Below are 18,464 nucleotides of genomic sequence, written 5' to 3'. Positions count from 1 at the left end.
TAAATGGATTTAATGAGTTAATCCATGTAAGGTGCTTAGAACAGTCCCTGCAACAAAGTAAGCAAACCATAAAAGTGATTATTTCACAATTAAATATTATTAACAATACAATGTTAAGATTGAAGACCAGTGCCTTTCAGTTTTACTTCATTTACTCTGTTAAAGTAAATGTCAAAGAATATATATATGGTTTAGCCATGTTCCATTCTTTTATTAAGGACCAGTTTAAACACATCTATTAATGTAAGATGAAAAGGCAAGTATAGTTTTTACTACTTTTATGTGTCAAGTTAAAATTTAGGCTAGATTGAGGGAGGTGGCTCAATCCCAGCATTTTGAAAGGTTAAGGTGGGAGGACAGGTTGAGCCCAGAAGTTCGAGACCACCCTGGGCAACATAGTGAGACCCTATCTCTACAGAAAATTAGCTGGGTATGGCGACATACACCTGCAGTCCCACATACTTGGGAATCTGAGGCAGGATGATTGCTTGAGCCCAGGAGTTCAAGGCTGCAGTAAGCAATGATTGTACCTCTGCACTCTAGCCTGCGTGACAGAGCAGGACCTTGTCTCTAAAAGCAAACAAACAAAAATTTAGACTAGTCACCAGAAGGAGCCTAGCTAAAATGCCAAGTCAAGCATTTACTATTAATGTTCAACTGTTTGAGGAAAACTTCATATTTTGGTTCCATTTCCGAAGAGTTTAGGGCATTTAAGTTAGGACTACTGCCACATTGATAGGTTTTTTTAAATATAAAAATAATTTTATCTGTTTATAAAAGGAAATGTTCATTGTAGTACATAAAAAAGAAAATGGAAATCGTTTATAATTCTACCACACAAGTATAACCGAAGTTAAACTTTTGGTATATTTCCTTTTAACTTCCAACTGCATATGTCCAAATATATCCTACATGCAGAAGAGCATGTACAAGATATATGCACAATTTATTCAGCAAAACCCCCACTATGTACCCATAGAAATTAGGAAATAGATCATTACTAGTAACCTAAAAACTACTTCCCAAAAACATTCCCCCTCCCTCCCTGAGGTTATCACTATTGTAACTTTTGTCTTCTTAATTATTCCTTTGTTTCTTTGGTTTTACTGCATATATATGTATCCTTCAACAATATACTTAGTTCTGCCTGTTATTAAAAAAATACTTTATGGCTGGGCATGGTGGCTCATGCCTGTAATCACAGCACCCTGGGAGGCCAAGGTGGGTGGATCACCAGAGGTCAGAAGTTCAAGACCAGCTTGGCCAGCATGGCAAAACCCCATCTCTACTAAAAATACAAAAATCAGCCGGGTGTGGTGGCGTACACCTGTAATCCCAGCTACTCGGAAGGCTGAGGCAGAATTGCTCCAACCCAGGAGGCAGAGGTTGCAGTGAGCCAAGATCACACCACTGTACTCCAACCTGGGTGACAGAATGAGTCTCCATCTCAAAAAAAGAGTCTATATACACATACACACACACACACACACACACATACATATTCATATACTTACAAAGTACTATATATACTTAAGAAGTATATATATACTTTAAAAGAAATACCAAATATGAACTTTGATACTAGATATATCTATTTAGTCTCTATCTAGACAGATATATCATTCTGTGCTTTGTTTGATTCACTCTCCTATTTTTCTCATCCATGCTGATGTTGGCTAGTATTTTATAGAATGAATATACAGGTTGCATATAAGAAATGCTTGGCACCAGAAGTTTTTCAGATTGTTAAGTTTTTTAGATCTGGGAATATTTGCATTATACTTACCAGCTGAACATCTCTAATTTGAAAACACAAAATCTGTATTTCCTTTGAGTGTCATGGCAATGCTCAAAAGTTTTGGATTTTGGAACATTTTGAATTTTGGATTAGGAATACTCAACCTGTACCACAATTTATTCATTGTTCCCAGGCCTTTTGCTGTTATGAACAATCTACCATAAACATTATAGCCATCTAATACACACGTGTTAAGAGTTTTTCAAGGGACGCAGTTCTCTTTACGGTCTTGAAAATTATTGAGGACCCTAAAGAGCTTTTCTGTTTATGTGAGTTGTATCTGTCAGTATTTACTGTTAGAAATTAAAACTGAGGAATTTTTAAAATATTAACTCAAAATAACAATGACAAACTCATTACACCACCATTAGTAAGATTTTTTTTTTTTTTTTTTTTGGAGACGGAGTTTTGCTCTTGTTATCCAAGCTGGAGTGCAATGGTGCAATCTCGGCTCACCGCAACCTCCGCCTCCTGGGTTCAAGCAATTCTCCTGCCTCAGCCTCCTGAGTAGCTGGGATTACAGGCACACAACACCATGCCCAGCTAATTTTTTGTATTTTTAATAGAGACGGGGTTTCACCTTGTTGACCAGGATGGTCTCGATCTCTCGACCTCGTGATCCACCCGCCTCGGCCTCCCAAAGTGCTGGGATTACAGGCTTGAGCCACCACGCCCGGCCCTTAGTAAGATTTTTATTAAAAAAAAAATTGTTTGCCAAAACAAAAAAAAATGAGTGAGAAGAGAGCTGCTTTTCCTTCAGTTTTTCTAAATCTAATGTCTGGCTTTACAGAACATGGCTAGACTGTCATATTTGTACTTTCGCATTAATCTCTATTGTATACTACTGAGAGAATAAAAATGAAAATAAAAAAATAACATCTTAGTTTGTACTTCTACATTAATCTCTATTGTACACTACTGAGAGAATGAAAATGAAAATAAAAAATAACATCTTGGTATTATTATGAAAATAGTCTGGACTCAGGACCTCCTGAAAAGGTCTTGAACACCTTCAGGGGTCCCTGGACCATACCTTGAGAATCTACTCTCTAGATTGTATTCACCTAGGAGAATTTCTGGGTGTTAAGGTAGGCACTTGTTGAACGTTACTAGGAAATTTTGCAAAGTGGTTGTTCCAATTTATACTTCCACTAACAGTGAATGCAAATTCTTATTGCTCTACTTCTTGGGCAGCTTTTAAATTATTACTAATCTTGTGAGTATCAAATGTACTTCATCTTTCTAGACATCTATTTTTCTTCAACATGGCCAACATCCTCTAGTATGTACTGCTTCTTGTGAATTTATGATATAAGCATTTCTTCAGCTCACTACAAATGATCCATTAATAATATTTTAAAGAATGCGTAATATTCTATGTACCATAGGTATTTTAAAATATTCCCTTAACTGACGAATGTTTAGGTTGCTTATTTTTTCTTTATAAAAGTTTGATTTTTCATTAAACTGTTAAGTTCTACACATGAAGAATTCTGTATCTATTTTGCTTAACAATGCATCCTGAGCATCTGAAACAGCTGTGCTTTGCATCAGGCACTCAATATTTACTGAATGAATTAATGATGGAACACAAGTTTCCTGAATACACACATTCCTTTGAATGGGTCTCAATTTCAAACATATGCTATAGTACAACCTCTTATATAGCTCTTGTAAGTCTAAATTAGCATAAAATTAGCAATATAAATTTTCTTTTCACAAGAAAATCTACAGAATTTAGCTTGTGGCATACTGCTTGGATGCTTTCTATTGATATGAATAGAACAAAGAGGTCTCAGTTGGGGCCTAATCTTACCATTTATCAATATCAAATAACTACTTACTTTGGCTTTCTGGAAAAATAAACGAAAACACCCTCTTGGATCCACATTACAGTTTTTGGCCATTTCCATAATAAACTGCATTACAACAGCCTGATGTGCTATTTGTTCCATTAAAGCCCCTTTCTGAAAAGAAACAGATTTAAATGATATAATAAATATATAAATATATTTAATTGGCATACTGATTCAAATTTTGAATTTTTAGAATACTTTTGATTTACTCTTTAGTTTTAAGTCAAATACTTTACAAACATATAAACAATATATCTTAGGGTTCTTTTTTTGATAATTTGTATGTGGACCAGAATAACTAATGGAAGACCATACTGTGAACTTGATTTAATACTGTGATTACTGTCTGGATTTAAAAAAAATATGACTTTCTGCCGGGCATGGTGGTGGCTCACGCCTGTAATCCCAGCGCTTTTGGAGGCTGAGGCAGGCAGATTACCTGAGGTCAGGAGTTTAAGATCAGCCTGAACAGTGTGGTGGAACCCCATCTCTACTAAAAATACAAAAATTAGCCGGGCATGGTGGCAGGTGCCTGTAATCCCAGTTATTCAGGAGGCTGAGGCAGGAGAATCGCTTGAACCCAGAAGGTGAAGGTTACAATGAGCCAAGATTCGTGCCATTGCACTCCAACCTGGGCAACAAGAGTGAAACTCCATCTCAAAACCAAAAAAATAAATAAAATAATAAAACACTTTCAAATTAGTTTGAAAAAAGATTATAGTATATGGAAACAGGAGAGACAGGGGTAGAGTGGCAGAGAAAGTATAGTGGAAAAGCCTCTGCATGCTAACTCAAACAACAAAATCCCACATTAAACTCAAGCACATCTGAAAGCAAAAAATGGTAATTCCATCTAATGGCCTTCCTGCTTTCTTTTAAAGGACATAATATAGAAAACAGAACAAAACATCAATAAAGTATGAAATCAGATTTCCACTAAGGTTCCCAGAAAGTCAAGGTTCACATAATAATACCTTCTCAGCTTCTAGGTGAAAACACCATAAAATAAGATATTTAGCAGTTTCTTCACATACAAGGTATGGATGGTCAGACAAAAATCTCTGACTATCATCCCATCGACTCAACATACCTGTAAAAAAAAGAATTGAACCATAAATGTCAAATATTTTCTTTCTTCCTACGAAGGGAAGGGAAGAAATACCAACCATTCTTAATTCATTAATCTCTCAATGGTATTTTTATATGATTCTCTTTAAAGACAATTCATATTACCAGAGCAATGGATTATGGTAAATGAGTAAGTGACGGTTAATACTCTAAATTTAAAGCAATATATGGTAGACTGGAAATAGCTTCTAAAATTCACAGAAAGCTTTATTTCAGATAATTAGGCTAGAGTGGCCAGTTCAATATTAGAAAGTCTTGCATCTAGGAATGCCCAAAGTCTTGGGCAAACTGAGAGTTAGTTATGTAAGCCATTTACTGGTGAGTCTGTCATAAACAAGGTCTTTCAAAAATTAGTTAAGCATATTTGAAAATGGTTGCCATTTTGTTTCAAGATGTCAAAGAAATCCAAATACTATTTAAGGTATATCTGTACCTTTATCTAAATTGGTAGGAAATTTGGTCAAAGTTAATAACACAACCAAGAAATCATGGAACCAGCAAAATGTTAACTTTTTAATGTTGTCTAGTCAGTCTTATAAATGAAAAGATTTTTTTTCTTTTCTTCTTTTCTCCATAAAGATGAGGGTCTTGCTATGTTGCTCAAGCCGGTCTTGAACTCCCGGCCTCAAGAGATTCTCCTGGCTAGGCTTCTTGAAGTGCTGAGATTACAGGTGTGAGCCACTGTGCCTGGCTAACTGAATAAATTCAATATAGCAGTGTTAGGTTTAGATTCTTTAGACTCACGCAAAGAAGTCTGACATTCATGGAAATTTTGTAGAGCTGACTCAATAGTTTAGCAGTAAGCCTTTCCTGTGGGCACAAAATGAACTCCTATGTGTTTAATTCCACATTAGTACACAAGAAAGAACAAAACTGAAGACAAATGTCCTACTGAGAATATACAGCAAAAATGTGAATCAATTAAAAATAAACGATTCATTTTTCCTCACTTTAAGAAAGGGGACAGGGCCATGATGGTGGCTCATGCCTGTAATCCCACCACTCTAAGAGGCCAAGGCGGGCGGATCAGCTGAAGCAGGAGTTCAAGACCAGCTTGGTCAACATGGTAAAACTCTGTCTCTACTAAAAATACAAAAATTAGCTGGATGGTGGCAGGTGCCTGTAATCCCAGTTACTCGGGAGGCTGAGACACAAGAATCGCTTGAACCCAGGAGGTAGAGGTTGCAGCGAGCCAAGATTTTACCACTGCACTCCAGCCTCGGTGACAGAGCAAGACTTCGTCTCAAAGGGGATAGGCTGGGCATGGTGGCACATGCCTGTAATCTCAGTACTTTCAGAGGCTGAGGCCAGAGGACTGGTGGAGTCCAGAAGTTACGGGCCAACTTGGGCAACATAGTAAGACCCTGTCTCTACAGAAAAAGTTTAAAATTAGCTGGGCATGGCAGTGTGCACCTGCAGTCCCAGCTACTTAGGAGGCTGAGGAAGCAGGATCACTTGAGAGCATAGGAGTTGGAGGCTGCAGAAGGTATGACGGAGCCACTGTGCTCCAGCTTGGCTCACTGCAACCTCTGCCTCCCAGCTTCAAACAATTCTGCCTTAGCCTCCTGAGTAGCTGGCATAGGCACATGCTACCATGGCCAGCTAAGTTTTGTATTTTCCTTCATCATGTTGGTAAGGCTGGTCGCGAATTCCTGACCTCGTGATCCACCCACCTCGGCCTCCCAAAGTGCTGGGATTACAGGCATGAGCCACCGCGCCTGGCCAAATGTTAATATTTTTTAACTACCTATTTAATACCTGAGACAAATTAACACTTGACGTTGAAAAAAAATTTTTTTTTAATCTGAGAAATACTTACCATCACTTGATTTCAAAAATGCACATTGAATCAGTATGAAATTGAGAAGTTATAGGTAGTCGATACAGACCTTTGTGGAAATTGTGTGGAATTTTGTAAACAAAATACTTAGAGAGAGGTGGGATATGGTAGGTCACGCCTGTAATCCCAGCACTTCTGGAGGTCCAAGCAGGAGAATCACCTGAGGCACAGAAGTTTTAGGCCAGTCTGGGCAATAAAGCCAGACTCTGTCTCTACAAAACACAAGATAATTAGCAGGTGTGGTAGTCCCAGCTACTTGGGAGACTGGGGCAGGAGGATTGCTTGAGTCTAAGAAATTGAGGCTGCAATGAGCTATGATCTTGTGACTACACTCCAGCCTGGGAAACAGAACAAGACTCTGTCTCAAAAATAAATAAATAAAAGAGAATCAGTAACTTAGTGGAACAGAATATACCACAAAATAATGATATTATTTTGGAATTTGTAAACAAACTTGTATACAAATGGAGAGTAACAATATAAGATGGTGACTGAGAAAACAGAGCTTAATGGCCCAGGTTCAAATACTGGCTTCAGCATTTTACCATTATGGGCAAGTCCCTTTATTTACCTCCATTTCCTCATCTGTAAAATAGGGCTAAAAATAGTATCCAACTCAGGATTTTTGTGACAACTAAATGCTATTAACTCAAATAAAGCACTTAGAACAGTGTCTGAGACATAGCAAATACTTGATAAATGATAAACACTAATTAAAAAATGTTTATTTATCTAATCCTTTGGTTAAGGATAATACAGTCATTTAACAATCTCGCCAAACAAATTCTTTGAATGCTTGGCCACTTTGACAAATTTAAATATTTTAATTATATGCTTTAGCCCATGTATTTCCCTAGTGAACATCTAAATCTGAATCCATCCATTAACCTTCAATATGCCACCTGATTCCTAAAATTGTTCTGAAATATACAAATACACATGTCCTTATTACTGATTTCCCTTTCCTCTTTCATTATACTGATAGAATGATTTTTTTTTTTTTTTTTTTTTTTGAGAGACAGGGTCTTCCTTTGTTGCCTAGGCTGGAGTGCACTGGTACAATCACAGCTCATTGCAGCCTCAGCCTCCTGGGCTCAAGCAATCCTCCCACCTCAGCCTCTGGAGTAGCTGGAATTACAGGTATAAGCCACCACAATTGGCTTTTTTTTTTTTTTTTTAGTAGAGATGAGGTTTCACTGTGTTGCCCAAGCTGGTCTTGAAGCCCTGGGCTCAAGTGATCCTCCAGCCTCAGTTTTTGAAAGTGCTGGGATTACAGGCATGATCACAATGCCAGGCCTAAAATGATACATTCTAACACGTTACAATAATTCATTTTAATTTCTCTATGTACTAAAAATCTCCCAGCTAGTTTGTGAATTCCTTGAGGAAAGCTGTATGACTTTCCCATATTCCTAAACTCCAGATCTCCTATATTTCCAATCATCTACCACCATATTCATTTCTACCAATATGCCTGCACATAAATCCATCTTACTTGAATCCAAACCCATATTTGTCTCTCTGCCATCCTACAATGCTTCCTAGCCTCCATTTTACTGAATCAAGCATTCTGGAAATTCCTCTGATATTTCCATTTCTCCCACATCAAATTGATCACCAAGTCTTGTGGTTATACTACTCTGATCAATTAATACTGTGAATCACATAATGAATTTTTTAATATTAAGCCATTTTGAATTCTTAGGATAAACTCTTTGAAAATATGTTTTTCAGATTATAAAAATAAAGTTTATTTGCTGTGAAAAATTTTTTAAATCCAGAAAATAAAAGTTATCTGCAATTCTACCACAAGAGATGATTACTAATATTTTGATGTATTTCCTTCCAGGCATATTTTTGAATAACTTTAAAAAAATTAAAATCATATACATTTTACATTTATTTCACTTCATATGTAAGAATGCTTTACATTAAATGTTTTTCAAAAATAGAATATTGATGTTTTTTAAAAGCAATAATTATATTGAAGAAGTTGTAAATAGTCAGTATAAACAAAAAAAATCCTATCATAGTATTTGCACAAATGTTTATTACTCTGCATAAAATTTCCAGTGACAACATCCTACACATTAAAAAAGGCTGAATCACAGCTAACTTTTGCTGAAAGTAAAGATGAGGTGCTATGAAAAATTAGATGACTCAAAAAAGCTTCTGACGATTATAAAGCCAGTGATGTCACAGATGCATGTAACTTTGAATATAACTGTTGTGAAATTTAAAAGATAAAAGGCTTTGTTTCTAAATTAGTATTTTATAAAATGTGAATTAACTAAATAAACTAAATGCAAACATAGGGGAAAAATCAGATTTCACTGTTCTAATATTCTATGATATACTGTACCATTTACCATTAGGTGGTAAATTCCACCTAATTTTAAGGGTAAAAGCAGCACAAGAAAAGTAGTCAACAAATAGTATAAGGGAAAAGTTAGGAAAAACTCTGAAGAATGTAAGTACAGCTCAGACCAGAGAAGCACTGTAGTGAAGGCCCTATAGCCCTACACAGCCCCCATACATACCAGGCTCATGTCATCCAAGAGTCCAGAATGCAATCCAAGTCCAGAAAGCCTCCAACTGGAAGCTTTAATTACATCTCCTATTGTAGATGTATTTAAAAGAGTATACCACAGACCATTATCCTGAGCAAACTAACACAGGAACAGAAAACCAAATATCGCAAGTTCTCACTTATAAGTGGGAGCTAAATGATGAGAATACATGCACACACAGAGAAGGAACAATGCACACTGGAGCTTACCAAAGAGCGGAGGGTGGGAGGAGCGATAGGATCAGGAAAAATAACTAATAGATACCAGGCTCAATACCTGGGTGAGGAAATAATCTGTACAACAAATCCCCATGACACATGCTTACCTATGTAACAAACCTGCACATCCTGCACATGAACTTAAAACGAAAGTTCAACAACAACAACAAAAACTCAAAGGAGTTATACCAATATAGTCATCATTTTGCTAAGCTTTCTTCTTTTATCACAATAAGCATATATCAGAAACCTTCCATCAAGCAGGTATAGCCACAAATTTTTACTGTCTTGTCTCACACTTCTATCAACTCTGTGCCATAATGCAGTCTATAGGGATTTTATTATTTCATCATTTCCCATGACTACAAGTTGATCCACTCCCCATAGATGGAATTTGGTAAAGCAGAAATAGCAGGTATTCCAGGTCCCTTAAGATACATCTATACCAGAGTGGGAAAAGGATCTGCCTGAATTATAAAGCATCATATCCAAAACCTGAAAAAATGAAAATTTTGGGAGCCTACTACCTTCATACCATTCCTGAGGAATCCAAAGTGCTGCGGCAACTATTGTATCTCCTCTGAAGTAAAAGGCAATATGCATTTCCACTAAGAAACAGGCACAATGTGACTATGGAAATGGCTATTGATCTGGCCAGGTGTGAAAACAGCAAGGCTCTGGTATTACAAGATAATATATGAGAAGTTCACAACACACAGTGGCAAAATGATTGCTATTAATCACCTGCAGATGTTAACTCGGTCTTTTTCCTCAACTATCTCATTATTTGCATCACAGTTTCATAAACTCAGGGATCATGGTGGCACAGGTTTGAGATTATGCATAGATTGAACAGTGTAGGCTTTCCTCATCAAGGATGTTCCGGTATTCTAATCCAGTTTAGCAACTGAACACCTAATTTGCCAGTAGCAAAAAACACCAAAATCTCAATATGGCACAATGCACTGCAGACATCAGTCAGTGATCAAGTAGCAGGTTAATTACCTTGGTTCCATTTCATCTCAGAGGGACTGGTAATTCCTCACTTCAACGAGCCCACTCTAGATCTGGAAGTGCCCTCCCTCCTTGCCATGCCTCCAAACAGTAATACATCTGTAGTCTTACTAAATGAATTATTCACCACACCACATTATTTTTTGACCCAGAAACTCATTTTAGAGCAAAAGAAATAAGACTGTAGGGTTCATGAAATTCACTGTTCTCATCATGAACATTACTACTCAGAAGCAGCAGGTTTTATAAAATGGTGAAATGGTTTACTAAAGATTTATAGTGCCAGATGGGTTATAACACTTTGTATGATTTGGGTATTTTCCTACACAAAATTGCTCTGAACAAGGCACTCAGCTTACAGTAAAAGTGAAACTGTTTCTCATTTACTAGGTTTCTCAGGGCTTCAAAACAACCAGCTTTCAGAGCGCCAACTGGGTGAAAACACCTTGAGGAATGTTGTTTCACCAGATGCTATATACGTGCTCTGAAAGAGCAATCAGTATATGGTAGTATTTTTCTTTCAGCAGAAAAACATGGGCCTAGAAAGCAAGAACTGTAGGCGGGAGTGGCAACTCACATATCACAACTAAGATTCATGTGCAAATTTTTTGCCTTCTATCCTTATGACTCAAGGCTCTGCTCATTTAAAGATTGCACTATCAGTCTAAGGGAGGCCTGTGTATTCATTTTTTTCCTATTATAAATAATGCCACATTGATTTTACGTACAAAAACTTTGTCTTTATTTCTTCAGGTACTATTCTTGAGTTAAATACAGTCTTTTTTCTTTTTTTAAAATAAAAAGTATGAGCAAAGTGAATATTTTATGAAAAATTTGCAAAAAAGGAAGGGAAAAAATTGAAAGTAATATTTTTTGTATTGACACAACTGAAGTATAAATGAAATAAAAAACTTGAGGTAAAAAAAAAAAACAAACCAAACACCAATAGAAAAAGGATTTCAAAATACCATTTAAAAAGTTCATGAACATATTACAAATAAAAACCATGTTTACTAAATTAACAAACTACTTGGAATTAAAAGTTTTAAACCTTAACCCCCAACACTTCCCAGTAGCATTTTCATGCCAGCAGTATCATACTGCCTATAATTCTCAGAACACACCATGCTGTTTCCTAACCGCCTTTCTCATGCTGTTGCTGTTGGCTTGCCTCCTTTATACATGAAAAACTCCTACCTGTTCCTCAAACTCAAGCACAGATGCTGGCTCCTCTGGGAGGCCTTAACTTATATCAACCACCCTTACCCCTTTTCCCCAGTAGAAAAAAACTATTTTTCAGTTATTTATATATACAGTTCTATTACTATATTTATCCGAGTGACAGTTCAAGGATCTGCCTGAATTATAAAGCATCATATCTAAAACCTGAGAAAAATGAATACTAATCTTTTAACCAATAGATAATCAGATTCCAAGAAAGCAAAGAGGAAAATGAAAAAAGCAAAGACTAGCTAGGAAATGGAAAGAGGCTATGGAATACATAAAGTGGCCTTAGAATGTAGTACTATATAATAATTATTTTGCTTCTCTTTGCCATTTGGTTTGCTCTGTCAATTAATTTTATTTAAAACAAAAACAAATTCTAAAACAAGATCTATACAGCTGTGCCAGAAGGAGTTACAAAACTGGAGTTTGCCACTTTTCTTTTTGCTTCTCATTTTATAAATCCATTTATTGCACATGTACACATGATACCAAACATTACAAAGAAGGAAACCCAAGTAGACTTACCAAAATGTCTGATTTTTTGCTCATATTTTTGCATAAATGATTCTGATTTATCTTCAACTTCTGTTTCTTTTCTTTTATCTTGATTAATAAAACTCTAAGAAAAAATTTTAGAAACTTAAATCAGATTTTAAATTCTAATTGAATCTTCTTTCTCAGATACTGAATACCTAGTAATTCCTCCTATAGAAAACATATGTGGTATAGTATCATACTGATACCACATGATTAAATTCATCTGTTAAACTATTTTTTAAAATTAAAATTTTCTTATATGGGAACCTTATTAATTTTGTTTAAAATGATGTGGAAAATAATAGGTTCATCTTAGAAATCATACAGAAAAGCAACTGAATTAACCTTTTTGGTAAGCTGAATTTCTCAATTAAAAGCAGGTATAGAAACATCTTTTATATTTTACATGTATAATTTACTTTTGCATTATTTATTTCCTATAAATATTTGTAACTCTTGCCTAATCTTTTGAGTTTCTGCTGGAAATAAACTCAGAAATTCAGTAATTCAAAGCATATAGAGAATAAAGTATATTTACTATAAATTCTTTATTAAGACATAAACCAGAAATAGACCTTTATTGCATGTCTTTTTTTTTTTTTTTTTTTTTTTGAGAAAGAGTGTTCTGTCACCCAGGCTGGAGTACAGTTCCACAATTATAGCTCACTGTAGCCTCAACCTCTTGGGCTCAAGTGGTCCTCCCACCTTAGCTGAGACTACAGGCATGAGCTACCATGCTCAGCTAATTTTTAAATTTTTGTAGAGATGAGGTCTTGCTATGTTGCCCAGGCTGGTCTTGAACTCCTGAATTCAAGCAATCTTTCTGCCTTGGCCTCCCAATGTGCTGGGATTACAGCCATGCACCACTGCACCTGGCCCTTTGTTGCATTTCTAATAAACTTCTTAGAAGAGGCCAAACAGTTTGATTCTTAAAGTCAAGTACAAACTTCTATTAAGGAAGTGCTTATTTTGATTTAAATAAGTCATAAAACACACCAAGAATAAAGTTTGTGTCTGGCTAGAAAAACTAGTAGAAGTTTCTTAGAACATTGTGTGATCACAATTATACTGTCACCATCACTGCCAAAAATGAAAATTGCAAACGAGATCGCTGCCAGTTTACAATCAGGAAGCACTCAAAAGTCGACTTAATTCATAATAAAAGATTTTGTTCTGGCCAGGCACAGTGGCTCATGCCTGTAATCCCAGCAATTTGGGAGGCCGAGGCAGGTGGATCACCTGAGGTCTGAAGTTCAAGACCAGCCTGGCCAACATAGTGAAACTCCATCTCTACTAAAAATACAAAAAAATTAGCTAGGCGTGGTGCCAGGAACCTGTAATCCCAGCTACTCGGGAGGCTGAGGCACGAGTATCACTTGAACCCGGGGGGCAGAAGTTGCAGTGAGCAGAGATCACGCCATTGCACTCCAGCCTGGGCAACAAGAATCAAATACGGTCTCAAAAAAATAATATATATTTTTATTTATATAGTCTGCCAGTCTACAGTCTATCTACAGTCTAGATAGATCAGTACTGTCCAAAAGAAATATAATCCAAGTTGCAAATGTAATTTAAAGTTTTCTATTAGCCACATTAAAAAGCAAAAAGAAACAGATGACACTGATACATTATTTTATTTATCCTAACAAATCCAACCTATTATCATTTCAACATGTAAGCAATACTAAACAATTATTAATATTTTACTTTTTTTGGTACTAAGTCATTGGAATCTGGTATGTATTTTATATTTACAGCACATCTCAATTCAGACTAGCCACATTTCAAGCACTCAACAGCAAATGTGGCTAGTGACTATCAAGTTGGATAGCATAGATCTAGACCAGTTCTCTCAAGTCTCAAGCTCCCAGACAAAACCAGTGTAGGATTTTGAGCAAATAACTGGAACATAAAGACAGTCCTAATTAATTTGTGAGATACACGTAGGCTATCTTAGAACCTAAGTTTAAGGAAATATTTTCTTTGTGACCACTGTCTTAAAAGAGAGACATTAATTGTACAAAACAAGAAATACTACTTTGAACATTCCTTCTGGAAGAAAAAATTATTTTAATAGTGTTGGGATATAAATGCAGAACAGAAAATAACAAGAAGATGCACCCCTTTCAAACAATATATACAGATAAAGCAAATGACTCAGATAAAGAATAATCCTATTGTGGAGGGGGAGAAAAAGTATATATAAATTAGTATAGGCACAGAGTAAGTTCAGAAAGATATGACTCATTTTTAAAGTACTGATAGGATTAGGGGTGATGTACATTTATCTATGTGTGTTACTGACTGCTGTAGCAGAACTAGAGCTGGTCCAGGGAAAAGCAATTAAGAAAGCTCATGAGGGGGCCGGGCGCAGTGGCTCACGCCTAGAATCCCAGCACTTTGGGAGGCCGAGACGGGCGGATCACAAGGTCGAGAGATCGAGACCATCCTGGTCAACATGGTGAAACCCCGTCTCTACTAAAAATACCAAAAAAATTAGCTGGGCATGGTGGCGCGCGCCTGTAATCCCAGCTACTCAGGAGGCTGAGGCAGGAGAATTGCCTGAACAGAGAAGGCGGAGATTGCAGTGAGCCAGGATCGCACCGTTGCACTCCAGCCTGGGTAACAAGAGCGAAACGCCGTCTCAAAAAAAAAAAAAGAAAGCTCATGAGGGTAGGTGAAAGCCAGGAGGACAATTAACAAGTAGGTTACACGCTAAGAAGTCTAGAAAATGTTGGTAAAAGATAAGATTCATTGTGGACTTACACAAAAAATGAGCAGTCTTTCCCTGAAACTTGAGGGTGAAGTACAAATATAAAGAAGTACCACGTTACAAATTAGTAGAAAATGACTGAATTTCATTGCCCCATAGGTTACAGACTAAAGATTTAAATACTTATTTTCTAGATGCTACATTTCATGTCTTCAAAGGAGTGTGGATTACACACATGAATGTATTTGTTAAAAATTTACACTTTCTTGCAGTAAAACAAAGCCTAAAGCAGAGTTAAAAAAAAAAAAAGAAAAAAAATTTTACACTTAAGATCTGTGCATCTCAAAGCATGTAAATTTTACCCAAAAATTAAACAAAAAGTAACAATAATATGCAGGAATGGGTGTAGTGGAAGGTACTGATGAAATGAGAATGGCAGAATGATGATAGCTGTTGATGTGGACTGTGGGGTTCATCTCTTTACTTTGTGTATGTTGAAATTTTCCACAAAAAAAAGGTTGAAAACAGGTTTAAAGTCCAAATTCACTCCTAGATGATATATCCATGGGCTAATTAAGGAAAATGAGGAAACTTGAAGGCCTCTTTCTCCCTATTCTCTGACGTTTCAGGCCTCAAGAACTCTTACAGTGGATAACATACAAAATATACCTTTGTGGTAAAGCTAAAAGCTTTTAGCGTCTGTGAACTGTGTTTCTTTCAGCCATTACGGGATAGTGAAAAAAATCAACACCAAAATATCTGTACCCATCAGCATGTTCACAGACTTCTTTATAAATATTTCTCCAAAATAAGGCTTAATATACACTATTTTTCTTTTCCTTTTTTTTTTTTTTTTTTGAGATGAGTTCTCACTGTTGCCCAGGCTGGAGTACAGTGGCATGATTTCGGCTCACTGCAATCTCCACCTCCTGGCTTCAAGTAATCCTCCTGCCTTAGCCTCCTAAGTAGCGGGGACTATAGGTACACGCCACCATGCTCAGCTAATTTTTCTATTTTTTGTCGAGACAGGGTTCCATCACGTCACCCAAACTGGTTCGAACTCCTGGACTCAAGTGATCTGCCTGCCTTGGCCTCCCAAAAAGCTGGAATTACGGGTGTGGACAGCTGAGCCTGGCCTATTTTTCAATACATATCATTTTATTTCACATTTAAAACATTTGTTCATGTAGTTATTAAGCTTTGCCTTGTCCCCCTTTTTAAGCATTTGAAAATCAATCTCTAGAAACTTTAGTTTTCAAATGGAATACTGAGGTATAAAACCCTGAAGTCTGGAGAACACGTGATTTTAAAAGTGTAAGCCTTCATTCTTAAAGGCACTTAATAAAGGATATTCAACACTTCTCTTTATCTTCTCTCTCAATCCCACAGTCAGGAATTTTTCACATTTAACCCACCACGAAGTTATCAAGTAACTCTACTCATTTTTCCAGTTTCTTCATTTATAAAAATAAGGTGGTTGAATTAAAGGAACTCTAAAGTAGTGATAATCAATGTAGCGGGTACAAAATATGAGATGTGGAAGAAAATATTTCATTACTGATATATTTTCTTATCTCTATAAATATCAAATTTTTCTGAATGTTATTTAATATATGTAATATTTGTTGGGCAGTACATTTATATAAACATGTATTTGAGACTGGTCAATTAACTGCCTGGAGTCTGCAGTTCTAGAGCAAGAGCTTTGAGACTTTTTGACTTTCATAAACTTTTCAAGTACCTTTCATTAACTCAAAATTGGACACTGTTTACCGGATTCTGCTGCTTTGCTACCAAATATGCACAACTGGTTTGCACAAACATGTAAGTTTTTCTTCTTTCATTATGGCTCAATAAAAGGTCATACCTTATTAAAAACATCCTTGCTAATGGCATCCATGCTCCACAGACACATCTTCTCTCTTTGTACCAAAGCCTCTTCTTTCTGTCGCCACTCTTCTTCCCGTTGCCTCAGTTCTGATACTGCTGTTTGTGCTTTGGCATGCTCCTGATCCAAGGACTCGGAATTATGCAGTGCTAAGCTACCAAGTTTCTGCTGAGCTTCAGCGAGATTCCACTTGCATGCTACAGAGCTCTTCACAAACTCTTTCTGCTTTTGGCAAGCCAATTCAATTCCATGGCTATACATCTGGATAAAAACAATATTTGTAAGAAATGAAGAAAGCAATGGATGTTTATGCAGCACAGTTCAATTTCTTTTTAATTCGAAGGGTTTCTGTATAATGATTTGGTACATAGTATATCCTGTGTTCTAGATCTGCAGTCACGTTTTTATATCTTAGTCCTTGTTTCATCAACTAGATTCTAAACTTCTTTGTTAATTTATGCCTATCCCCTGACAACAGCAACAAAAAGCTGGCAACTATCACAGTGTCATGCATAAAGCTAGTGCTTAACATTTAATAAATAGTCTTCATAATCCTCAACAAACAGAATAATGAGAATGAAGTTTAAATCTAGTTCACCACCTCAATACTCAACATGCTGCCAACCAGACCTTTACAGTTTTGTTCTGCAAATTCGTCACTCCAAAAAAACCTCCTTTCATCTAGAAGTAATTGTTTCTTGGTTTCTATTTTCTATCTGTATAGTTCCAATCCTTGGTGATTTGAGAAGTTCTTACCGTAAATTTCTATTTATAATTGATTATATCAGATAGGTATCCTTTAACTTGTTCCTAATCAAAATAGGCAAAGTCAAATTTCTTTTAAGGGCCAATGGTCTACCATGTTGACTGTACTACTCAGAAGCAGTAGTAATTAATTTTAATATTTACTTAATTACTACATGTAAAGTACTGTTATACACATTCAATTGCCTATATTCCTTGGCTCTATAAAACAAAAGATGAAGGTACATTCTTCATGACTTTGTAGTCAAATGTAGATCAACTTCAACTACTTATTCAGAATAATTTCTCTCCAATCTGTTCCCATATCTGGCTTACTCTTCAAGCCCTGATTTTGGGAGGCCGAGGCAGGTAGATCACCGAAGGTCAGGAGTTCGAAACCAGCCCAGCCAACATGGCAAAACCCCATCTCTAATAAAAATACAAAAAACATTAGCCTGGTGCTGTGGTGGGCGCCTGTAATCCCAGCTACTCGGGAGGCTGAGGCAGGGGAATCACTTGAGCCTGGGAGGCAGAGGTTGCGGTGAGCCAAGATTGTGCCACTGCACTCTAGTCTGGGTGACAGAGTCAGACTCTGTCTTGGAAAAAAAAAATTAGAAAAAGAAGGAAAGATGACAATATTCCAAGAAAAGTAATATGGATACATAGAAATATCTTACATTTTCAAATCATTTGGGAGTAAATATTCTTTTCTCAACTCAAACAATTCTAAAAATAAGTTATGTCTAAATTCTCCACAAACTACCCAGACAACATTTGACCATTTCGGCACACTATCCAACATGTATTCAGGTGATTAAATAAAATATTACATCACATTCTATTCCATGAACAAACAGAAGTTTTAGAGGGACATTAAACGTGGTCTTCCTTTACATTAATTGGATCTCAGAACTATATTATCACATATTAC

General features: G+C 36.3%; 2 protein-coding genes across 2 annotated transcripts in view; one reads left to right on the top strand and one right to left on the bottom strand.

Moving 5' to 3' along the window:
* AK3 (adenylate kinase 3) overlaps positions 1–16,295 on the top strand; it is a 51,722-nt gene extending 35,427 nt beyond the window's left edge. The window contains exon 5 of the mRNA XM_074394772.1: positions 15,931–16,295. Within this exon, the coding sequence (XP_074250873.1) occupies positions 15,931–16,030 (100 nt within the window). The 3' untranslated portion in view covers positions 16,031–16,295. The remainder of the gene's footprint in view (positions 1–15,930) is intronic.
* The window catches only part of CDC37L1 (cell division cycle 37 like 1, HSP90 cochaperone), a 28,495-nt gene that overhangs the window by 7,653 nt on the left and 2,378 nt on the right, over positions 1–18,464 (bottom strand). The window contains exons 2-5 of the mRNA XM_003935667.4: positions 16,769–17,050; positions 12,177–12,270; positions 4,629–4,744; positions 3,643–3,765 (exon numbers count right to left, since the gene is read on the bottom strand). Of these exons, the coding sequence (XP_003935716.1) occupies positions 3,643–3,765; positions 4,629–4,744; positions 12,177–12,270; positions 16,769–17,050 (615 nt within the window). The remainder of the gene's footprint in view (positions 1–3,642; positions 3,766–4,628; positions 4,745–12,176; positions 12,271–16,768; positions 17,051–18,464) is intronic.

Source organism: Saimiri boliviensis, chromosome 2 (genome assembly GCF_048565385.1).
Source record: "Saimiri boliviensis isolate mSaiBol1 chromosome 2, mSaiBol1.pri, whole genome shotgun sequence".
In the NCBI taxonomy this organism is placed as follows: Eukaryota; Metazoa; Chordata; class Mammalia; order Primates; family Cebidae; genus Saimiri; species Saimiri boliviensis.
This window is presented reverse-complemented; position numbering and strand designations above follow the sequence as displayed.